This window comes from Podarcis tiliguerta, assembly GCF_965153285.1.
Source record: "Podarcis tiliguerta genome assembly, chromosome: 5".
Lineage (NCBI taxonomy): Eukaryota > Metazoa > Chordata > Lepidosauria > Squamata > Lacertidae > Podarcis > Podarcis tiliguerta.
Window position 1 is genome coordinate 37,851,563 of NC_139538.1, and position 25,095 is coordinate 37,876,657.

Sequence of the window (25,095 nt, forward strand, 5' to 3'; positions counted from 1 at the left end):
ACATGATCCCCAATTTGTTTTTCAGGATATTATTGCATACATAGACATGTCTGTCTTACAGAAGAAAGAAAAAAGAATGATTTTTGCGTGCCATCTTGAAATAACAGATGCATGGAGACTTTTTAACATTTATGTTAAATACATTGAGGCATAATTCACAATGAGGCAGTTGTATGACAGCAGATACATTAATAACAATAAGGACAACAATTAAACTAAAGTACAAAATTAAAGTGCAAAATTTCCATAACAGATTGTGCTGTTATCACAGTTGATTACCTTACAAGTTCAATGCTCCTCAGTTTCTTTGCTGTAGCCTCAGTATCACCTGTAGTTTTCCATTTTTTCTTCCATCAACGTCATACACTTCTTCTGCCAGTGATTGTCTGTGGGGGTTGTGCAATACCAAGCATATGATGAAATGGTAATGCTTAAGAATTGTCATGGCTAGGCCAGCAGAATGAAGGTGAATGTCGCTTTGGGTGAAGAAATTTTACAAAAGCATCTCCCTCGTATTGATTAATCACCGATATCATTCCAAAGTACCACAAATGATCATACTTACAAGCGATAGAACATCCAGGATACAGATCATCAGCATTCACAGAAAGTTTGGGGAACCTCCTCAGGTTAAGAGGGAGGGTTCTTTATCAATGCTCATTCTTCTTGCTTCAGTTGTGCCTGTAGAATTGAGTGGTTTAAAGTTGTGGAAACTGTGAGTTCCAGGAACTGTCAGCATGTCTCTGAAACAAGTTTCGAGGGAAGAGCGGATTATGTCTATGTCCTCCCTTGCAATATAATGGAATTTGACCTTTTCCATTTTTTTGTCACAGAAATCCAAAAATGTTTTTGGAATAGTACTCTGCTTGTCAAGGGGTATCTGAAAACTCTCTTTTCTAGCTAGACGTTTTGTAGTTCCACCAATACCCTCACATTCTGAATTGCCAAGACTAGTGGCAAAGAAAGACCACTGTGCATTTATTTGGAAATCTTCCTGATGGTGACAGAGATTTAGGAAGTTGAACTTATTTTTGTACCATGCTGCACAGCCGTCACTAAAGTAATGTATCTGTTTGATGTGAGGAAATTTATCTTTTATATATTTCAGAACTATTTCTTGAATTTTGTATACCATATTCACTTCATGCTTTAAATCATCAGAAACAATTCAATGGGACGAGATCATATTCTCTCCGTCAGGACTTTTATAATGCACTACCACAGGATGCAAAGTACAAGAATCATTTGAGGAATCAAATGTTCTATTTTGTCTATTAGGTTATCAATGAACACATCTAGTGTTGAAGTGGTTTTGATCAAGTGTGTTCGATCTGTGGAAATCCATTGTGAAAATTCAATGGAGTCACTTCCCGATAGCTAAACCGTTTGAGACAGAGGGAAAAAAATTAATGGGGTTTCTTTCAACCATAAGGAAAGGGTGTACACCAAGTTTCATCAAAATCTGAGACAGTGGTTGACATGACCGCGTTGACATGACATGGAAAGACCCAGGACTTATTTCTGGTTTTTAGGTGTTTAGGAACCAAGGCATTTGAAAACCAAGGCTGCACCCTCCCCCTCCTTCCACTAGTAACTGCCTCTTTCTCCTCAGCCACTATGTCCATTTGTGACTATTGCAGATATTAATATTGCATAGCTTGAAGCAACTGGAAGCATAAAAACTGACTCCTTTTGGAATAAAATTTGTCTGACCCATTTGTTCAATTCAAAACTATACTTGCAGAACTTTATTCAAAACAGAACAAAAACATCAGATGCATCCAAATAATTGCAAGTCCAGCACAAGTTCATCTTCTTAGAAATACAGTTGTACCTTGGTTTTTTAACAGCTTACTTCACGAACAAATTGGAACTCAAGCATCGCAAACCCGGAAGTAGGTATGTCAATTTGCAAACTTTGCCTCAGAAGCTGAACATCCAGCGCGGCTTCTGCGGCTTCCAATTGGCTGCAGGACGCTCCTGCAGCCAATCAGAAGCTGCGCCTTGGTTTCTGAACATTTCGGGAGTCAAATGGACTTCTGGAACATATTCTGTTTGAAAACTAAGGTACGACTGTAAAAGATACTGCATTTCCAAACAGATGTGGAAACAAGGGTGTGTGTCTCCTTACAGCCTCCATTAGCCTGAGGCTGTGTGCTGCTGGAGAGCTTCATTTACATCCTTACTCCCACAGAGCCTGAGAAAAAAAGACTCAGCCACCACCCTTCCAAGATGGAAGGCTATTGAATTGCAAATTCCCCAGGTGTTAGCTACTAGAAAACAACACTTAGGAACTTGGAGTCCTATTCTTTTACTTCAATATAGCCCCATGGAATTTGGCTTTTGAATTATGATGCTGGAGGAGACTCTTGAGAGTCCCATGGACTGCAAGAAGATCAAACGCATCCATTCTTAAGGAAATCAGCCCTGAGTGCTCACTGGAAGGACAGATTGTGAAGCTGAGGCTCCAATACTTTGGCCACCTCATGAGAAGAGAAGACTCACTGGAAAAGACCCTGATGTTGGGAAAGATGGAGGGCACAAGGAGAAGAGGACAACAGAGGACGAGATGGTTAGACAGTGTTCTCGAAGCTACAAACATGAATCTGACCAAACTGCGGGTGGCAGTGGAAGACAGAAGTGCCTGGTGTGCTCTGGTCCATGGGGTCACGAAGAGTCGGACACGACTGAACGACTAAACAACAACAACAAGCCCCATGGAAAAACCCCATGTTAAAGCCTTCAGTAATACACAAAGGCATTCTCCATTTCAGTATAAACAATTATACTTACCTGTGACTTCAGCAGATGTCGGTAGCCGATGGCAACAGCTGTGGAAGCATCTGCACAGCCTCCCATTATCCATATTGGAGATGAACACTACTTACTTAAATGTATTTAGAAAGACATTTATTTAGAAATAGAAGGTGGCTTGCTTCAGCCTTGCCATCTCTTCGTTACTCTCACAGGTAGGGAAAACTGCACAGGCTTCTGACATCCCTGAATGGCAAACACAGGAACTGCGAGGAGGATAGCTGCCATCTGACAGCATCACCCAGGCACCTCCACTGGCTCCTGCCTGGCAACTTCATCCCTGATGTCAGCCTGCCAACTTCCACTAGCTTTCCCCATGAATATCCACTGGTTCATTCATTCTCTGTGCACCTGGAGGACAAACACCCCCCCCCCCCACAAAATGCCTAATTCCCAATAAGGTCTTATAGGGAGGGCAACCTACGCCACTCCTAAAAAGCACTGTTTACCTTGACCACATTCAGAACCTCCCATTCACACACACGTTTACTCACCAGTCATTCACATACACACTGAGCTTCAATCCACAAATACGATACGATATATCTTTTATTGTCCCATGCAGGACAATGAAATTGCAAAACTACATAAAACTGCATAAAAACTACATAAAACTACATAAAAACTACATAAAAACTACATAAAACATTCAAAAACCCCTTAAAAACTCTAAAACCCTATTTTAAAATACACTATACTGTAGAAACCCCTTATGCTGAGTTTAGAACCAGAATTGCATTTGCATAGAAACTGTTTCTCAGGCGGCTAGTCCTGGCCTTAATAACTCTATACCTTCTTCCAGAAGGCAGAAGCTGAAAGAGATCATTTCTGGGGTGCGTACTAACCTGTGCTATCTCTGCCACTTTCTTATGGCACCTGGCAGCATAGATTTGATCTAAGGTGGGAAGAGTACACCCAATTATTCTCTCTGCAGTCTTTACAACCCTGAATAACATTGTTTTTTCCCTGGCCGTGCAGCTCCCAAACCATACACACAGACCATAAGTTAGTACACTCTCCACAGTGCAATGGTAAAATGCCATCAACAGGTCCTTTGAGAGATTGTTTTTCCGGAGGATTCTCAAAAAATATAACCTCTGCTGTGCTCTCTTCACCAGGTCTTTGCTGTTCTCTCCCCAGGTTAGGTCGTCTCTCAACTCCATTCCCAGAAATCGAAACACCGAGACCTGTTCCACGCACTTCCCCTCAATAATAAGTGGCTGGATATTCAATTTACATTTCCTAAAGTCAACAATGATCTCTTTTGTTTTCTTTAAGTTAAGGAGTAAGTTGTTTTTCCTGCACCACTCCCCCAACTGCTCAACTTCCTTCCTATAGGCCCCCTCCCCCTCTCCAGCCGTAATTAAACCAACCACCGTTGTATCATCTGCAAACTTAATGATCTTATTACTGGCGTATTTGGGGGCACAGTCAGCTGTATAGAGCGTATATAAAAGCGGACTCAACACGCACCCCTGCGGCGTCCCCGTATTCGTGATGAGATCTGCAGAGACGTGGGAACCCAACCTGACCCTTTGGGAATGGTTTGATAGAAAATCTAATATCCACCTGCACAAACATGGTGGAAGTCCCAGGTCTAATAATTTGGGCACCAATCTATGCGGAAGAATAGTATTAAATACAGAACTAAAGTCTACAAATAACAGTCTCACATAGTTCCCTTGCTTCTCCAAATGAGTCAGGACAGCATGTAAAGCCATCACCACAGCATCCTCTGTGGATCTCTTTGCCTTGTACGCAAACTGGTAAGGGTCAAGTCCCACTGGCAGACAAGATAAGATGTGCTTCCTCACCAGTTTTTTGAAACATTTCATTATAATGGGTGCCAACGCCACAGGGCGAAAATCATTCAGACTGTCTATCTTTGATGTTTTTGGCAGGGGTATAATGGTAGCGGATTTCAGACAGGGTGGAACAGTGGCTTGGGCCAGAGACTGGTTAAAATATCCACACAGCTGCTGTCAGCGGGCTTCCAATGGTGAATTTCAGCCAGCTTACACACACAAACATCAGCCTGCTTCAGTCCTGCGGCATCCACTGGCTTTCAAATGCAAACTTTGCCAGTGTCTACTTACCAACATCTACCAGCTTCTACCAGGTCCACTGCCAGACGTCAGTAAACTTCCAACTGTGGATATCAGCTGCCTTTAAGCTGCAGTCCCACTCAGCAAGCAAACATTGCTCCGCAGTTGCATGATCGCAGCCATCCATTTGCCAGTTTGTCTCCAACTGGAAGTAGACTGCCCAATGCTGGATGCCATAGCTGTTGCCCACTATGTTGTCTTCGGGGAGCAAGGAGCTTTGCCTTGGATTTTCTGTTGGCCCACCTTTATATAGCTACTCAGCTCCCATGTGCTTTTGTGACATCACAAGCAGTCCCCAGCCAATGGCAGCAGTTGAGGAGGAATCATCATAACCTCTCCAGCCCTCAGCAGTTCAACTGCTTGTTTATGACTCAAAAGATGTATGGCCAGGGAATAGCACCCCATAAATCCAGGGGGTAGGATATTTTTCAATGGCTGCGCCCCTTTGTGTCAACATCCCAGGTAACACATGCCAGGGAGTGGGGAGTTAAAAAGGGGAACAGAGTGATGAATGTGCTGCTTACTTTGTACAGTGGGCTCCATTCCAGAAATTTCTACACCACCACCTACTCTATCCAGTTACGCAAAAGGCACAATGGCATTTAAGGGAACATCCCAACCAGGCAAAAGCACTCAAGGAGAGGACAAGATGTTCTTAAGGCCTCTGTGTGCCATCTCTTAGATTAGGTTTGTACAGCCTGTAAGCCTCAGCCTAATTTAAAAAATCATCTGCAAGTTCAGACCTCTTGCAAGGACAATCTATCCCCTCGCCAGTAACTTGCTGGGCAGAGTGGGAGAGAGAAAGGGGGAGTAGTGTGGTAGGAAGAGTAAAATGTGACTGCAGCTGAAAAAAGACTGCCTACCTGTCTTAGATGGATAAACTGACGGGAGTTGTCCAAAATTTCTGGAGGGCAGTAGGTTGGAGGAGACTGTGCCATACAATGCTGATGTGTATATTATTCTATCTTTGGAAATATGGGCTGACTGCACATTATGCTTCCTACTTATACTCACTTCCGCATGCTCTGTTCCTGGTGATCCTGCGATCTCTTGACTGGTTGTTTAAGGCCAGCCTGATCAAGCGTTGCTTCCTCTGGTTAACCCTGCTGAACCTCCAGTTATTTCCAGACCCTGGGATCGATGGAGGACTGGTTATTCCTCCTGGCAAACTGCCTGATGCTTGCTGGATAACCAGTCCTTCCTCGCTCCCAGAATCCGGGTAACCAAAAGTCCCTTTGAGCGTGGTCGCCATCTGTTGTAAATAAAAATATGCCCCTTTCCCTTATGGGGTATCTAAGAGCCCATATAGAGTCCTTACATAGGTTCCCTATTGGTAGGAGAAAATAACAGAGGCCAACCAGAGAATATTGAGAAGCAAAGCAGCTAGTAAGCTTGATCTTTATTGATCTGTTGCAACAGGGTGCTCCCCTCACTCGCAGGAAAGGCGGAGGACCCACAAAAATGCTGTGCAAGGGCTTATAAAGACTTTTGAAATTCCCATCCTTTAGATCAAGACCACCCCCAGAAACATTATGCATACATCATAGAAGGGGTGTAACCTAAGACCACCCTTACTGCAGAGGAATATTTGAGATCATTGGGAGAGTCAAAATGGCTTCAGGATTGCTCTACCATACTATTTCAAACACATGGTTCATATATTTAGATATGTGTGCATTTATGAGTATTTATTCTATATTTGAGACCTTGAAATTCTTATAAGACAAGGAGACCGAACCCCTGGAATCCCGCAACTCTCAAGACTGGGGTGGCGATCAAGAGTGTTCACAATAAGCAAAGACCAAGGCCACGAGTTTAACAAGGATTTTTACAAAATGGCACTGAAACTCAAAACAACGGTGACTGCAAAGTAAAACACCGGGGAGACGACCTCCAATCCCTCCACGCGTAAAACACAGACGACACGCGCGCGGGTGCTGAACTGGCCGCAGTTACTCGGGAGGGCGACCACCTTAGCGAGCCTGTCACTAATGCCGAGCGCCACCAAATATCGCGGGGCAGGGTCGCTTCTCCCCCGCCTTCCTTCGAGCGCCGGAAGCTCCGAGCGAGAGAGGAGGAGCGAGGCGGCGGGCGCTCGCGCGCGCGCGGAGGCGGGGCTTCTGTGGCGTCGTCACTTCCTCTGCGGAGAAGGCTCGCGAACGGACGGTTTGGCTGTAGCAACCGCGGTCGGCGTCCAGCGCTGCGAGGCGGGAGGATGAGCGACAGCGGGGAGCAGAACTACGGCGAGCGGGTAATACGCAGAGCCTGCGAGCGCAGCATAAGCGGCCCGCTTGGTGGAGAGACGGAGCCGGGCCTTGTTTTTAGTTCGTTCCTCCCCCACTCCCCGTCTCCTCCGGGCCGGGCGCGAAAAAAACCGCCTTTGAGATGAAGGTGCACGCGGGGCGGGGGATGAGGAGGCGGGAAGCGGCTTAGCGGCACCCGCTGCTTCTCTCTCTCCCGCCCCTCCCCCGCCACTTTGCCGCGCTGCGTGTCGGTTTGGCGCGAGAAAATGGTCCGCCGTTTCCTGCGAAGCGGTTGCGCTGTGACGTAGCGCTCCGCGGCGAGCCCCGCTCCCGGCGCCATCTTGGGGCTGGTGACCCGAATGAGCGCGCCGCCGCGGGGACAAAATGGCCGCGCAGGACTTAAGAGGAGCGGGGATGCGAGGAGCGCCTTCGTCGCCTCGGCTGCGGCTCCCTCTAGAGAGGGAGAGAAAATGGCAGGGCTCTGGCCCCCGCGATGCTTCACCCAGAAAGAGGCTAACGCGGGAAAGAGACGCCGTGTCCGGCCCTTTCCGCAGCCTTGCTAACGTGCTTGGGACTCGGAGGAAAGCTGCTCCAGTCTCGATTGGCCTGGATGGCAAGGGGATCGTTCCCGTGACGCTTCTACGTTGAGCTTAACGGTCGCACTCAGCATTTCACTTGGAACAAATTTCTGGCTATCGAATAGCTTCCAGTGTACTTTATTTAAAATAAACAGGCCAAAACCTTAGGGTATCTTAACGAATGAAAACATTTTTTTTTTGCGGTTTGAGCTTTCATGAAGTCCACAAAACCTTATGCCATAATAAAGTGCAAAAGAACTTTTCTCCTTCTTCAACAGGCTAACTTGGGTACCCTAAATGCTTAAGGGAAGGTACTTTTTTGAAAGGGAACTTTAGATTCAGAATAAGTGAAGCATTGGGTTTCATTGAGCTAATTGGTCAAAGTGCTGGAATCTGCATTTCAAGTTGCACTGTGCTCTTTAGGTTATATGTGTTATAAGCAGCAATAAAGAGCCCAGTCTTGGAATGATATTGCTGAATTTCATGCAGAGGCATAAAAGCTTATGTAAGAAAATACTTTGAGTGTGTGTATCAAGTGATAATGTATGATATAGTGATGTCTGTAGCTTATAGACCAACTTTACAGGTTCTCTTGACTGTAGACCAAGGAGGCATTTTAGACCCCTGGCTTCTGTGGTGGGAGCCACAGCTTCACCATTCAAGCAGAAAGGAGGTGCGGTTGCCTCTTTGTTATGCCAACTTCCAGTATCACAGCAAATGGGCCCAAATCAGGTCTGCTGCAATCACATCATCCAGTGGATTCTGTGATGCTTGGCTCCAAAACACCCAACTTTTTTTGAGGAAGGAGGATTACCTTGTGCTGATTACCTTTGAGGACTGTTCTGATTACCACCTTTGGGCAGATGCAGTAGGACATCCCTTGCTGTGATGTTCTCCCACAGGCAGTACTGGGTAGAGAGGGATACCACTGCTCCATCCACACCTCAGGTTTGGTGGATTGGATTGTTTTGTGAGCTGGCTTCTGTTGAAAGCTGCATTGCTCAGAGGGAATGAGCAAGTGATGGAGGGGGGAGGAACTGAACCCACAAATGGTATGAAAGAAGTAAAATGGCCTAGTATACTTCCAGTTCAAATGTCTAGTCTCTTTTGCCATATTAATCTTGCACAAACAGCTGCTAACAGTAAGGGAGTGTGCAATTTAGTCGTGTTATTGGGCATTGCATGAATTGATTGAGACTCTTTCAGATGGGAGCTAGTCAGCTGGTAAATTGCTGAAGGTAAAGTTATGATAATTTGTTAGCTCTGATCATAAAGAGATTCTATGTAATTCTCAAGACTAGAGTATGGGTGGAAGGCATATGAGGCTCCCACCTTGCAGGTTGGGGTCTGGCCAGTGCCTGGATGGGTGAGTGCCTGGAAGTGACATGTATACCAGCTTAAGTTCTAGCTGAATCACTGAGGTTTGGGTTAGCAAATCCTCAAAATGTGTAGTGTACCCCAATTTCTACACATACTTGTTATTCCCATTTTATCCCCACACAGCTTTTTTAAAATCTAATTGGGATGCTGAACAGAAAGGGAAATGAACCAGGGGAACTTTCTCCTCATTTGGGCACTTTCCCTTCCTGTTGAGCTTCAGAGTGTGCATGTTCATGTATGCACAAAAACAACAGAGCTAGGAAGGAATGACTTAAGGAGAGGAAACCTTTCTAGTTTGTTTGCTTCCCATTTGTGATACACTTATTGCTTGTGTGAGCTATAAATTCCCTCTAACACCTCCCATGCTGAGATGGAGATGGTGAGGTCAGCAAGAATAGAAGAGTATTGGTCAAGGAGTGGTACTGTTTCCATGTTACATTTTTAGGGATACATCAACAACAAAAACTTTGTGTGTGCATGTGGCAAACATTACAAATTACAATTGATCACTTGGCCATAGGCACAGGAGCTGGAACTGGCTTGCAGTAGCATACACATCTTTTTCCTGCTGATTAATTTTCCTTATACAACAGTTCAGTTTAGATTGGACCCCATCTAATACTGAATGTAAAGTCTAGTTGGCTTTGTATCTATGTTGTTTTGGTTTTGAGAGACTTGAATAATGCAGGTGTTGGGTGGGACAAGGCTGTGAATTGTCACTTGGTTAATTCATTATAGCTTCCATTCAGCCCTGTAGTATCAAATACCACATGCCATGATTGTTGGTTAACTGTAAATTAGTGTGCCAGCCTTCTCTGTTTAACATTGGCACAAGTAAATATTTCAAATGTGCAAGCTTTTCTTTTAGCATGGCACTGTGCATTTGCATCAACCCCAGCAAGCTCTGATGTAAAAAACCAAAAACAAACCATGATTATAATCTTAAAGAACATTTGGCCATTCTGGGAGGGAGAAAGTAAGGGTGTCCCACTTGATCAGCCTAATGTATGGTCACCAGAGCAGATGTGCAGACCATTATTTTCCTTGGTTAGACTGAATCTTTCAAATGATTGAAACATAGGGCAAAAATGAGTGTAAATAGATTTTTGCTTTTTATTCAAAAGAAATACAGTGACTGGGGAACTTGGAAAGTAAAGATTACATTCAGAGTATTGTGGGTATGATTACATCAGAAAGAGAATGAGCTTCACGGAAGAGGCACATTCTAAAGAACATTTAGCTTGAAACAAGTCAATTGTTGCTGCTGCTTAGTGGTGATATTTCAATTTGGGCCACATGGTAGCAATATCACTTATTGTTAAAATGTTACTTTCCTGGAAATTTGAATGGTTCTAGATCTGAATACATTGTTTCTAAATCCGAGTCTATAGCAGAGGCAAACAACTTCACATGCCTGCTAGTTAAAGGCCTAGGAACCATCATGACCAGGGGTCAGCAACCTTTTCCAGCTGTAGGCCAGTCCACCATCCCTTAGACCATGCAGTGGGCCGGACTATATTTTGGGGTGGGAAATGAACGAATTCCTATGCCCCACAAAGAACCCAGAGATGCATTTTAAATAAAAGCACACATTCTAATGTAAAAACATGCTGATTCCCGGACCGTCCGTGGGCCGGATTGAGAAGGCGATTGGGCTGCATCCAGCCCACGGGCCTTAGGTTGACTATCCCTGGTCATGACCAAGACTTCACTATGTGGCAGTTTCTACTCCTTGGAGTAGCAGAAAAGGAAGAACTGAGCTTTTACCTGACCGCTGGTAATTCAGTTACCATCACCTCAGGCTAGAGATTACTGTGGGAAGGGAGTGTGTAAGTGGCAGCAGGAACATGGGAAGTTAGAATGGAAGTACAGTTGTACCTTGGTTGTTGAACGGAATCCGTTCGACTTCCGAAAATATTCAAAAACCATGGCGCAGCTTCTGATTGCTGCAGGAGCTTCCTGCACTCAATTGGAAGCCACATCGGACGTTTGGCTTCCAAAGAATGTTTGCAAACCAGAACACTCACTTCCAGGTTTGCTGTGTTCACGAGCCAAAGCGGACGAGTACCAAGGCGTTAGACAACCAAGGTATGACTGTATAGGAGTTGTTCATATGGTGAAGGATACAGTAAATGATTTAGCCACTGGATTGCATTTGTAGACTGGAGTAAATACACAAGATTGAGTAACTTGAGATGGCACAACAGGAATGTTGTGCAAGAAGTTGCACATCTGCCTGAGTGATTAATGCTTTGAAGTTGATGCCTTGATCTGTATTAATGGGGGGGGTGCTATGGAGGAATCATAGGTTCAGTTCACCTTTCAAGAATTACAGGAAGAAAGGTTTGGCTAAGAATTGGGTGATTGAGCCATTACCTGATGAAGGATAAGGAAGAGCTTGCAATTTAATAAGACGATTGCTTATGTGCCATTCTGCCATAAAACTAGTTCAGCCTATGTTCTCCAGGCAAGAGGACTAGAAAAGAAAAGAAAATGAGGGATTTGCCCGTTAACTTTTCCAATCAGAAAGGGTAGTTCTGTGGGCTCACTTAAATCATCAGAGCAATGCAGGGAATAGAGCAAGTTGGCATTCCACATCCATTCTTGCAAAATACAAATCTATGCAGTGGGAAAATAGCTCCCATCTTGCAGAAATGCTGCATCTAGGAACCATTTTCTTGCTACGGCATATCTTGGCATTCCTGTGCTACCCTAACAATTTTCAGTGGTGTTTGAACAGGAGAATATGTTCATAGTATTTTAAAAGGAAATTGTATTAACAATAATAGTGTTGTTATAGTGGGTGGCTGGTAGTATTTTGTTGTTTGGATTTTTACATTCAGTTGGAAGCCCCCCAGAGTGTTGTGTCAACCCAGTCAGATGGGTGGGATACAAAAATATTATTATATTTCATTTTATATGTTTTGCTTTTTTGTTTAAATCATACTGTTTAGAGCTGTAGGAATCACTTAATTAAAAATCTTCCTTCCTTTTCTTTGGAGTTGTTCCCATAATAATGTCACTGGCTAGAAACCTCCAAAGGTCATGATGCTTGACTTCTAGATCTAGGGAATGTTAGTTGCTTATTAACCCATTATACTTTTTGTAGTGAACTCAGATTCTTTATTTGAGTAGCCAATTTGTAGCTGAATAGATTTCCCAACAGTGGGAAATTTCAAATAGAAGAGCATAGATTGCTTTAATCAATATGATTTCAAATCAAGTATTCAGCTTTTATATTTTCTGAACAAGCATTTTTACTAATTAAAATTTTGAGACTGCATATTCTGCATGATGGTAACAATCTCTACTCAAACAATCCAATAGCTATTGCACAGAGTGTAGATTTCCTCAGGACAGCAATGTGAAACTTGAGGATTTCTGTTTTCTTGTGTCCATATACATTGAAGAACATTAAGCAAAATTACTTGCTTAAGTGTCCAGCCTATGTCATGAAAATAGTTACCTGAGGACAAGGTTGTGGTCTGTTCCCATCCCAACACATTTCGTTTCAGAGGAAGTCTATAATGTGTTCTTATAGTTTACTCTATTTTAAGAATTGGTTTAGAGCTTGTTTAAAATACACCATCTAATTGCATATTATGATAATGCATTGTTTTAATTTTCCTTAGACTTCCTTTGATGGTACATGTGCATCTAGTATGTTGTTCATCAGTGGTTTTGTCAGTAAAAACTTACTACTATATCAATCCACATGTTTTAGGATTTGGGGGGCCATTGTCATATGTAGAAAGAAAATAATATTTAAGCGGTATCCAATTAAGTAGCTTCATTAGCCCAAAGATTTCAATTTGCGCAACAGAACTTCTTTCTACTCACACCACCACCAACCTACGCTCTTCCCAAATCTGCTTCATATGGTGGAGGTGGGGACTTAGAACAGATCTGGAGGTGGGAAAGGAGAGGCAGGGGAAGTTCAGTTAGCACCAGAAGTCATTCAGCTAATAGAACTACTTGATTGGATAGTATCCTTTTTACTACTAAGACAGTTCATCCCTACTGTTAACATGGAAGCTCTCAGAATTCCTTAAATAGAATCTGTGAGCACAGAAACATTCTAGTAAGTGCAGAAGTGTTTTCAGTTGTGCAAAGTTCAAAGGTTAATAAAACATTAGCATAAACTAGAGTTGTCATTGTAACAAGATAGAATTCTCCATTTCTTCATTGTTGTAGAGGTTAGGGTACAGTCTACTTACTATAACTTGCAAATATAGGCTTGTTAATGAATGAAGTGTCTTAAATTATTTTTTGAAACCTGGTTGGTATGGCTTTTCAATAGTTCTATATGCTTTTAAAAAGAATAACACCAAACTTGAGCAGAGGTATGTAAATTGAGTTTGAGACATACGACTAATTTCTTAATGTTTATGTGAGGAATGGCACATGGAGTTCATGGAGTTTTGGTGTTGCAGTCTAAGATCTCATTCCAGTGGTTGCACGTTAATTTTGAAGTAGGAATAATTAGCAAATTCATAGCTGGTCAATCATTTTTCATTGAATTGCCATCATTTGAAAAAGAAAGTCATACTAGAACTGCATATCTAGTTAAAATAGTGCAAACACATAGCATTTTTTCTAGTTTCAGTCTTGGCACTAGATATCTATCCTGGAGTTTTAAATATTCTTCATCCTGTTCTTTTTTTATTAAGGTTAATGTTGAAGAAGGAAAATGCGGAAGTCGCCATTTGACAAGTTTTATAAATGAGAATTATTTGAAGCTCAGGAATAAGTGAAGCTGAAATTTGAAAAAAAAGAAAGTGAATGCATGCTAATTATCAGACCAGAAGTCCCACTTATAGAATATTGAGCAATTTGTGTGAAGTGGGGAAGATGAAAGAAGTCAGAATTTGAAACGGAAGAATGAAGAAAAGAAATAAAAATGAAGTTAAGATAAGAAGTAATCTGGAATCTGAAAGCACTACGCTAAGTAATTACTAGTCTGTTTATGTGTCCCTGTATATTTTGCTAAACATGCATGCATTATTTGTTTAATAGAAAAAACATGCAGGTTTTAAAAAAATAAGTGCTTAACAGGTGCAAAATACCTATAAATCTAGGCAGTTCTAATGGCAACTGCCCGGACACATAATGGAGACACAGATCATTAATGTTTTTCATACCTTTTACCAGAGCTTGTTTAGAATAAAGTACTGGAGAAGTAGCATTCAAATTAAACTAAACTATTTTTTTTTCTGCACGCAGGAGTCCCGTTCCGCTTCCAGAAGCGGAAGCGCTCACGGTTCCGGCAAGTCTCCAAGACACTCACCTGCCAGATCTAGGTCCAAGGAAGGTTCAAGGCGATCTAGGTCAAAGTCTAGATCAAGATCTGAATCTCGGTAAGCCTGTCTGGAGGAAGAGGTTGGTGTGTCTAAAAACCTTGCTGTTTTTTATCTATAAGAAAAGAAGTTTTGGAGACGACTGTAAGTTGATGTGGATTTGTGTGTGGTGCAATTATAGACTAGATTATTAGGTTGTAGCTTTGTCTAGCCTGAAGACACCATTGCAGCAAGGAGTTGTTGTAAAGCTTTCTGTGGAAAGCGGCCTCTTTCAGCAATAGTCTCAGCAAGCGTATGGCTGTATTGTAGGGGCATGGCATTGGCCGAGCCTATTAGCCATTCTCTTACCCTGCTATTTAAGACTACATTGGGTATCTACTAAGTGTCATATTCTTGTATTGATACTTCTTTATGTGGAATCTTTCCCTGGCATTAGTTGAATAACCAGTATTTCAAAAAAGTATTTCTGACTCCCAGATGAAGCGCTTTTAGAAACCAGTTTCTATTCACTTGCAAACTTTCAGTTAAGCTTTGTATATCTATTCTAATGGAATTTGCTCAGATAGATATTCTCTCAGGAAATTTTGGTTTGGCTACTGTAAAACACTGAGAATCTGTATATAATTAAAGCAGGGCTTGGCACAGTCACTGCATGGCGGAAATCAAACAGGCTGAGACTCAATGTGCATACCGACATTTTGATTTAAATAATCTGATAGGCGTCTGTCTATAGCTCTGCATTTTTACTCTAAACTTCACTGCCTGTGCATTAAGGTCTTCAGCACAGGCTCTGTTCCACATCTCACCTTCATCAGAAACTTGAAGGTCACAACAAAGGACAGGGTTTGGGTTTTAGTGTTCTGATTATTAAAATCCCTTCTTACCATTGACTGTCAGATGTTTAGTGCAGGCCGCATTGATTATTTGTACCCCAGACTGGCAGTTATTAAGACTAAAAATACAGTAGACATAGAAACATCTCTATGCTATGCAAGTTTCATCTTTGACACCTGTAGTTCAAGATAATCTTAGTCTTCCTATTTACAGATCCAGATCAAGGAGGAGTTCTCGCAGACATTATACGAGGTCACGTTCACGTTCTCGATCCCATAGGAGGTCAAGAAGCAGATCTTACAGCCGCGACTATCGTCGCCGACACAGTCACAGCCATTCTCCTATGTCTACTCGGCGGCGTCATGTTGGCAACAGAGTAAGGCTGGGATGGCAGCAGTTGACCAGAGATAATTCAGCTGTGTGTGTCTTTGGAGGTTCTAAAGTTTTCAAATTACCCAGAAATCATGTAAAAGTTTTAAGTTGATTTATAATATGTCTCACAAATGGTATTTAAAATGTTTGGTGGATTTTACTGTGGGCGTAGACGGCATTTGTACTAATATTTGTGCATGGTTAAACCTGAACTTGTATATTTAAGATTGTTATTCTACTGCTTGAGAAACCTTTAAACTAAGCTTTATTCTAATTTATTTTGTTTAAGTGTGCAGGATTTGGCACTTCCCCCTAAGAATGGTGTGTTTTGTCTAGATTAGTTAGTTATGACATAATGGCTGGGTTGATATTTATAATTCAGTGCAGGTAAAATAATGGTTACATAATCAGTTCCAATGTGTTGTATTGCATTTTGCAGTGCTTTCTTTAGAGGTAGCAGAAAGTGCCTCCTTTGAGAGAGCTCTTGAAATTTACACATTAGGGTAAACTTCAGTCCCCTGACATTCTCCAGCAGCTGCTGGGGGACACGAAAGATTGCCTTGGGGAGGATGGTCTTAGAAGCCCCAGAGTGCAATTAGAAGATGTTAATTGGATTCTTTTCATAGCAACTTTTACTAAATGGATTACCTGTTCTAGAAAAACTGTTAACGACTGCAATTGGTCTTACAGGAAAAAGCAAGGGGTGAGATGGCTAAAAATAGCTTTCTCGTGTATAATGAGATAAGAATCCAATGTCTCTATTCAGACCAGATCACTACATGGTTTTAAGTTTGGTAATAAGTTGCAATTCAGCAACTTCTGTTTCCATTTTCACCCCTTGCTTTTTCCTGTAAGACCAATTGCAGTCATTAACAGTCTTCAACAGGTTTAGCACACCTATCAGCCAATCACCCATTCCCACCACCCTTCTGAGTAATACCCCTCCCCACCCTCTCACTATATATAAGGTGACTTCTGTTTCAGTGTATCTGAAGAAGTGTGCATGCACACGATAGCTCATACCAATAACAAACTTAGTTGGTCTCTAAGGTGCTACTGGAAGGAATTTTTTTATTTGGTTTCAACGATGGCAGACCAACACGGCTACATGTAATGAGATATTTACATTATTTTAGGGAAATAAGATATTAAACCCAGAAATGCTCCTTGACCAAAACCAGAAAGCCATGGAAGACACTGTACAGAGGTTAAAGGGTTGTCATACATGAGAAATCATAGGTTTCCTGTCCCATACCGTCCCGTTCCCCCCCCTCCCGGTTTTTGTTAATGCTCTCTAAGTGAACCTGCATATGAATGAGACTTTGAGTGCAGTGGTACCTTGGTTTTCAAACGTAATCCATTCCAGAAGACAGTTCAAGTTCCAAAACGTTCAAAAGGCGGAAGCCTCAATACAGAAAACTCAAAACAGAAGCTGCGTTTCCTCTTGCGGCTTGTTCGAAAACTGAGGCATTTACTTCCAGATTTTCGGTGTTTGAATTCTGAAACGTTCGACTACGGAGGCGTTAGAAAACCGAGGTACCACTGTATAAGACTGCCTGGAACTTTACAACATTTTGATTTCCTTTTTTCTACCTTCTCTTCTCTCATGAGAAAACAAAATGAAGGGACACTGGAATCCTACCCAGCAGGGTAGCCCTTAGACCTGTTAGAGCTTACTGAATTTACTGAAATAACACTTTTATATTGTATCCCAAAGCATTTAAACAATTTTGGGGGACATCTTGAATTCTTATGAAAACTCCTTCTTTTTTAAAAAAACAGGCAAATCCCGACCCAAACTGTTGTCTTGGTGTGTTTGGATTAAGCTTGTACACAACAGAAAGGGACCTGAGAGAGGTATTCTCCAAATATGGCCCAATTGCTGATGTTTCTATTGTATATGACCAGCAGTCCCGACGTTCTAGAGGATTTGCCTTTGTGTACTTTGAAAGTGTTGATGATGCTAAGGAGGTAAGTGAGTGTCTTTCCTCTAAAATATTTCATACTTTTCTAAAGCCCATGCTAATAAAGTGTTTAACATTTCCCAATGTCAGTAAGTTTTGAATCAAGAAAGTGATTTAAGGTACCTACTTTTGCAAACCATGCATTTCCTGAACAAGGGTGGATCCTAATTAGTTGCTGTAACTATACAGTTTTCAGTTGATAGCTCATTTTTTATGGTCACGCAAGCCATGTGCCTCTTTGCATTATGTCTTATTTTAATTTGTATCCTGTCCTCCCTTCTAACAGCTTAGGACAGCATACGTGTTTTCCTTCGTATTTTATCATCGCTACAACCCTGGTTAGGCTAAGACATTGGTTTTCAACCAGGGTGCTGTGGCACCCTGGGGTGCCTTGAATGATGGTCAGAGGTTTTGTGGGCAGCACTGGCCTCTGTTCCTCTTGCCTTCCCTCCTTTCCTCTCGTGTCTCTGCTTCCCAAAGGCTTGCACAGCTGTTTGTTGCAGCAGCTCTGGCCACAAGCTCCCCAGCTGAATAGTGCCTCTGGGGCTGGCCAGGGGGTGGTTCCCAGGCCCCTCTGGGGCAGTGTGAGGAGGCACCTCTCTTTGGGGTGGCGGGGGGTCAGCTCAGAGACCCAAGGGCATGAGCTGTAGCTTCCCAGAGGGACTCCCAAGTAGAGGGGAGAAGAGAGGAGGCTGAGGGAACCCTCCACAAGGAAGGTTGTTCAAAAAATTAACTAGTTGCTTGGTGGTTCCTTTCAAACTCTCTGGTACTACTGCTGCTGTTATTAACAGGGCTGTGATAAACCCAAGTGAAATAGCACCTTGCCTAGAAATGGTCAGTGTATATCAGGGCTTCTCTTCCTACAGGCCAGATGGAATGCTGTTCTTGGGTTGTCTTCTTGGGTGTCCTTCATTTATATAGATTTTTGTCCTTAGGATTTATGTAACACATTTCAGATGTTCAGATCTCTTCATGAACATTCATTCTTAGTAGTAATCCTTAAAGCAACCCCATAAAAAGGCCAGTTCTCATTGCTTGATTGTTGTATATATGTATATATGACACAAATAAGATTTGAACGGGAGGCATTTCAGCTCACAGTCCCAGTCACTACTCTTCAGACCTTCCCCTGTATACACCAGAAAAACTTAATATACTCATGAAAATCAGAGTAAGCTGGTTTGTGATTTGGTGGGGGTTTTCTGCATAAGTGTTCTTACTAATGCAGTTTTGGTAAGAAAAGAGTTGAGATTTCCAGATGCAGTATTCTGCATTCCACATAGTTCTACTCCGTGGGCTGCTTGGTGGAACCTCAGCTTTACCAGTTTACATTCCTTGCATGAGCAAAGGTGGAAAACCATTGTACAGAAATCATGGGCATTTCAAAAGTTCAAATAAATGGAGTTTACCCGCTGTTTAGGTTGTGATTTGTCCTCTTCCAAATTATCTGAAACAGTAAACAGAAATTTCACTCCTTATATATGCATGGCATGCATGTAAGTAGGCATACTATACATGTGTAGTGACATCCTGTGCCCAGAGTGCATGTATGTCCCATTTGCTGCTCATCTCTTTTAAAATGTATGTGAGCAGTGACTAGGAAACAACAAGATCCCTGCTTCTGTTTTATGTAACCAACTATTTTATGTAACCAACTCTGGTCATAACTAAAACTGCACTGCAGTGTGGTATGTATTTAGAATAGTTTCAAAATTGAAATGAGCATGACTAATTTTTCCTAGTGCAGTAAATAAAGACTTGTACCTGGTAAAATACCTTTCCAGCCATGCAAGTAAGTTTGTTTCTAACTTGTTTTTGATGTGAATTAAATTGGATTCAGAACAACTTTATTCTACGATTTAAAAAAAAATTCAACTCCTATAGGCAAAAGAACGTGCTAATGGAATGGAACTTGATGGAAGAAGGATCAGAGTTGATTTCTCAATAACAAAAAGGCCTCACACACCTACTCCTGGAATATACATGGGGAGACCTACTTAGTAAGTTGTTGTAACTATATTTAATCTAGAAATAATCAGAGTTAACTTTATTTTTCATATTGAAAACCTGGATTTCAAACTAATATAAGAGTATCACCTGTATTTTATTTGTGCTATGTATTAGCATGTGGGGATTTAAAATCTGGGCAGTTAAAATATGAATCTGGATTTCTTCGCTAAAGAGCAGGATTTAGACTAGTTGTATAGCTTCCAGAAATTCGGAAGGCATGTTAACTTCTTGTTGTCTCTTAACACTTGCAAGCTTCTTTACAAAAGTTTAAAAACAATAGTCCCTGCCCCTGAGACTTATAATCTAAGCAGGGGTCCCCAGTCGTCTTGGGCCATTGGCACATTTGGACTGTCATGGGCATCATAAAATACCCGTTTCACAGGAAAAAAACTAGTGGTGCTTAGAAACCTCCCAAAGCAAAACACCTACACCCTACCACAAATTGAAATAAGCCACAGTTAAAAAAGCAAGATGCCCAACCAGCCAAAAAATCCCTAAAACTAAAACAAGAGGCTCTTGGTGGGCACTTGGGTGGTGTGGTGTCTAAACGTGCTATGGTGCAGCCAGCGTGGATTCCTGTCAAAGCAGGGTCTCTTTCTCCCCCTGTCTCATACAAAGCATCTGGAAATAGATGGATGAAGGGGACCAGATGGCATTTGGCACACCAGTGAAAAATGCTTTGCATGCACTCTCCTCTGCTTTCCTACTAGATGTTTCACCCAGTATTTACTTCCTGTGTTGTATACCTATATATGGTGTGTTTCCTTACAGTGGAAGTTCCCGACGGAGAGATTACTATGACAGAGGTTTTGAGAGAGGAGGCTATGATGACCGTGACTATTATAGCAGATCATACAGGTAAGTCTACTTTTTGCCGATTATTACTTAATAAGATTGTATGAATCCTTTAGAACAGGGATGGGAAAGCTGCCCCCTTCCAGTGATGATGGATCTCAACTCCTGTCAGTCACAGCCATCATGCCCATGGTCAAGGACAATGGGAATCAGATTCCAGCAACATCTGGAGGGTCACATGTTTCCCATCCTTGCTTTAAAGTATGACGTTTTATTCTGATCTGTAATTGTGAGTTCCAGCGATGTCAGTCTATTTCGGTCCTTGTTGCTTTCAAAATCCTATTGACATCCATATCCAAATATGGGCTTAAAAGCACTGGTGAATACATTTCTCCATCATACTGGTACTCCAGAATTGTACCAAGAAATGATAAATTTACTGCAGCTGTAATACTGATGTGGAGTACTGATGTGACATTTGGGTCTGTTTGGCATGTTTAAGCATTTCATGTAAGACGTGACATGACCAATAATCCCATATATCATTTGTGAAATTCAGTAAATAAAAGTACAAAAAATGGTTCTGCTTTTCTCTTTGCAGAGGAGGAGGTGGTGGCGGAGGAGGTGGTGGCGGAGGAGGAGGAGGATGGCGAGGTGCCCAAGACAGGGATCAGATGTACAGGTATGCTACAAAAGGATTTCATGCCTTTTTATTTTAAAAAAATACACAAACATTGCTGAAATGACCTGCTTGGGTAATGTTTAGAAAACCTGGGGATATGGTACCTCCAAAACCAATAAAGCAGGTTGATGATGAGGAAGTTAATATTTGTTACGCAGCACAGCTTCTGGAAACGCCCACCTTTTATAAGCATTCAATGTGGTCAAAATTTACATTTAGAAAAGTATTGTTTGTACTAAGGAATTATCAGTGAGGAAGTATAATCATTGGGAAGACTTCAGTGGGAAAGTGTGCCACAGAACATTTGAGTCCAGAAGTCAAAATCTAACTTCAGATAAAGATAGAGATTGATCTTGTATTCATTATGAATATATTTTTTCTGGTCCATAGTAGTAGCACGCCCCTATTACACAGATTGTCTGATTTAAATTAACTTCAAAAATGACAGTGACTTAACTTTAATCACAAAATTTACTCCAAGAGCAAGTCTCTTAAGACATTTCTGTGCTAACCTAGACATGTATCCCATGTTGATATGCTCTATTATACTATAAAATTAATTATATAAACAATTATCTCATATGGAGATGCTTTTGCAAAAAAAAAAAACCTATTGCATAGATCAGTCTTAATGTTTCCATGTTCATTCACCAGTATGTCTCATTGGCATGCTAATTAAGGATGATCTGAATATCGCAGCTGCATTTGCAATGGCTTTAATATTTGACATTAGAACAAGCAGATTTCTTACTAGGAAGGGAGCACTGGAATATACTAGTTTCTAACTTTTTTAATGCAGTTTTTGGACTTTTTTAATGCAGTGTTGGACTGTGAAACTAATGTATAACACAGTAAAGTTCATGATCTTATATTCTATCTAGTTGGTATGCTTAGTGTGCATGAAATACAAAGGGTACGGGTGACAAAACTAGAACAAGTTGTGTATGAACATCTGTAGTGTAAGTAAAACTTAAACCATCATCACTGCTGTATTCTCTGCAGGCGAAGATCTCCATCTCCCTATTACAGCAGGGGGGGCTACAGATCTCGCTCCCGGTCTCGATCCTATTCACCTCGTAAGTCACAAGTTAAATATATTAATATTTTGAAGTCCAGAGATTATTTAGGAAAAACACCTAGCTGAGATTCAGTGCAGTTAAGTTTTTCTAAACTTAGCTAATGCTTCCATATTTTTTTTAAAAAGGTAAATATGTAAGCTTGGATTCTTTGAGTAGTATTCTGCAAACAGAGTGCTACATAAGGGAGGAGGCAACACTTGTCAATTCCTCCTGAAGTCCCCGCCCCCCCCCCCCAAAAAACCCCCATAGCCTTGGAGGATTGAACTTTCCTGAACAAAATGGAAGGTGGCATGGATGATGTGTGGGAATTGGTGGAAATCCCCTCATCTCCCACCAGTAGGAACCACCATATCAGACACCCTTCCCTGAAGAGAAAGAACCTTGCCACTCCCCGAAGAGCAAGTCTGGATCCAAGCCATTTAATTTACATGGGGAAGTACTCGTGATCTGCCACATTCAACTGTTTTTTCCCCTGCTGCCCCCAAGTATCCAGCTTTTGAATTAACAGTGTATGTAGACTTAGTATACAGAAATGGAACCCACCCAGGTTTCTAATGGAGCTCTCAATCTCTTTACTTGCAGGTCGCTATTGAAGTGTGAAACAAAGAACTTTGTAGCTACAGACAGTGCATTGAGATTGCAATCTTGTGGACAATACTTTGTTACTTTTGTTCAAGTCTAATAGTGCCTAGTGAATAGGTGACTTTTACACCTTTTATGGAGACTACTTTTGGTGAAGTTTTAAAATGCTGTTTCATTCTGCATATTTGTGTAGTTTGTGCTTTGTTCAAAGTTATGTTTTGAGAACAGTATGTCTTCTGCATGTGTTTTAGTCTGAACTTTGCAGAAGGGTTTCTATTGTCCAAAGTTCTTCGTTCAGTTTTTGGTTTTTTTTACAGTTTCCAAGGTATTTTGAAGAACAAAACCTGTGTAATATGCTTTGAAATGGTGGCATAATAAAGTTTTTTTTAACTTACTTTGAAGCCCATATCTCCTACTTAGCCAAAGTTTGAGTCGGAGAAAGAATAAAACCTTTACCAAATTCAGAGCATTATCCAAAATTCTGTACCCCAAACCTTTCTCAAATACTTTCTGTAATATGAAGTATGAATAAAAATCCACATTGTAACTTGTTATTTCTGTAAGTAGGTTAAGCTTTTCATATTAGCAGATGTAAGTGCTGGAAACTTGTGATAAGGAACCTGTATTTTATGATATAAAGGTGATCTGGAAATTTGGTTGTTAAAACAGTTTTCAAAACAGTCCCTAAATTGTTTGCATTCCATGTCCACTAATGTGCAATTATTCCCCTAGGAGCAAAGCTGACTAAACAGTTCTTGTGTTGTATTTAAGGATATGTTGGCAGGGGGACGACTTCAAGCTCATCAGTTTTTAAAAGCTGCATTAATAGTTCACATACACTTAACATGTAATAGTGTATTGTGTATTTCACAGGTGCTTCAGTTTGAATCCTCCTGTTTATGTGGGAGCTCTTACTTCAGTGCTATCAAATGTATAGCTTTGTTACACAAAATAAAAGCCCCAGTAAAATAGGTTCATCTCCATTTCTCACCCATCTTATCCTCTGAAATCAATTTTTAGAATTGAGGAAACTACTTTAGACATTCTCAGTTCCCAGTTGCTGGGTGACAACAAATATGTGCTCCTGAGAGCTTGAGAGTTGCACACATTTAAACATGAGAAATGTTAAACTCTTAACTCTGAACCAGGCATTTAAAGAACTTGCCTGCTGGCCTTTTAATTTACTGCAAAGCCCTATTTTAAAAACTAAACAAGACAGTTTCACTACCAGGTGAGTTAGCTTTCAACGCATAGTACTTTTCTCTCCCGATAAATGCTATGCAATTAAAATATTGGATGCAGCCCATGTTAAAGGCATGGTGGTTAAGTGTCATCTCATTAAGTGATCTGTTTGTTATACTTAGTAAGAACATTAGCTATATAGGCATCCCTCTTTTTTTCTTTTGTTTTTACATGGTAGATGAATGACATTCTGGGTTTAAAGAATCTGCAAAAATAGGGAATGAGCTTTACACTTTAAACCAGCAGCCCAATTCTTCTCCATTGGGGCAAGCAGGGACTAGACACATACCTCATTGCAGTATCCGGACATGTAATTTAAAAGCTATGTGACACCTTAAGACAAGACTTACTGTGGCATAAGATTTCTGTGAACTAGAACCTCTCACATTACATACAGGTTCTTTAAGTGTCAGTGCACTTCGCCTGTTATGTCTCATGGAATATGCAACTGAGGATATACATTGTAGATGTGGTAGTTGGTTCTGGTCCACAAAAGGTTACACCACAGGACTTCTAGCTGGTTTGTGGTCAGCAGTTAACATGTGTATTGTGTGGTAAAGCTGGCCAATTTTAAAACAGGCCTGATCTTCTGACTGACTGAATAAAAATAATACAGTCAAACCTCGATTGTCGAACATAATCCGTTCTGGAAGCCTGTTCGGCTTTCGAATTGTTTGACAATGTAGGTGTGGCTTCCGATTGGTTGCAAGAGCTTCCTGTGCTCAAGTGGAAGCCGTGTTGGACGTTTGGCTTCCGAAAAATGTTCAAAAACTGGAGCATTTACTTCCAGGTTTTCAACATTTGGGAGCCAAAATGTACTAGAATAGAATCATAGAATCATAGAGTTGGAAGAGACCACAAGGGCCATCGAGTCCAACCCCCTGCCAAGCAGGAAACACCATCAGAGCACTCCTGACATATGGTTGTCAAGCCTCTGCTTAAAGACCTCCAAAGAAGGAGACTCCACCACACTCCTTGGCAGCAAATTCCACTGTCGAACAGTACTATAACGGAGGCATTCGGGAACTGAGATTTAACTGTACACAGAATCACCAGCTCTCAAGTATTATTTGCTTTTCTGCTTATATGATTTGGCACAGCTTTCTCAAGAGCTCAAG

The 25,095-nt window shown here is 41.5% G+C and overlaps 1 protein-coding gene and 1 long non-coding RNA gene across 7 annotated transcripts; one reads left to right on the forward strand and one right to left on the reverse strand.

Moving 5' to 3' along the window:
• Positions 1 to 526: 526 nt before the first annotated feature.
• On the reverse strand, positions 527 to 5,123 carry LOC310678897. The gene is made up of 3 exons (XR_014512011.1): positions 4,911 to 5,123; positions 2,794 to 3,165; positions 527 to 681 (listed from the first exon to the last, which is right to left on the reverse strand). It is a non-coding gene; the product is annotated as an uncharacterized lncRNA (long non-coding RNA).
• A 150-nt stretch (positions 5,124 to 5,273) lies between these two features.
• TRA2B (transformer 2 beta homolog) lies at positions 5,274 to 23,282 on the forward strand. Of its 6 annotated transcripts, none has more exons than XM_083441250.1 (10): positions 5,274 to 5,381; positions 13,791 to 14,068; positions 14,344 to 14,477; positions 15,465 to 15,627; positions 17,406 to 17,594; positions 19,472 to 19,587; positions 20,369 to 20,455; positions 20,994 to 21,074; positions 22,077 to 22,150; positions 22,736 to 23,282. In XM_083441250.1, the coding sequence occupies exons 4-10, from the start codon at positions 15,595 to 15,597 to the stop codon at positions 22,744 to 22,746; spliced, it is 591 nt and encodes a 196-aa protein (XP_083297376.1). In that variant the 5' UTR covers positions 5,274 to 5,381; positions 13,791 to 14,068; positions 14,344 to 14,477; positions 15,465 to 15,594; the 3' UTR covers positions 22,747 to 23,282. The 6 variants fall into 6 exon arrangements, with proteins under 6 accessions (XP_083297376.1, XP_083297374.1, XP_083297371.1 ...); XM_083441249.1 differs by lacking the exon at positions 5,274 to 5,381 and adding an exon at positions 7,025 to 7,170; XM_083441246.1 differs by lacking the exon at positions 5,274 to 5,381 and adding an exon at positions 7,035 to 7,170 and having other exon boundaries at positions 13,791 to 14,025; positions 15,465 to 15,669.
• Positions 23,283 to 25,095: the final 1,813 nt, after the last annotated feature.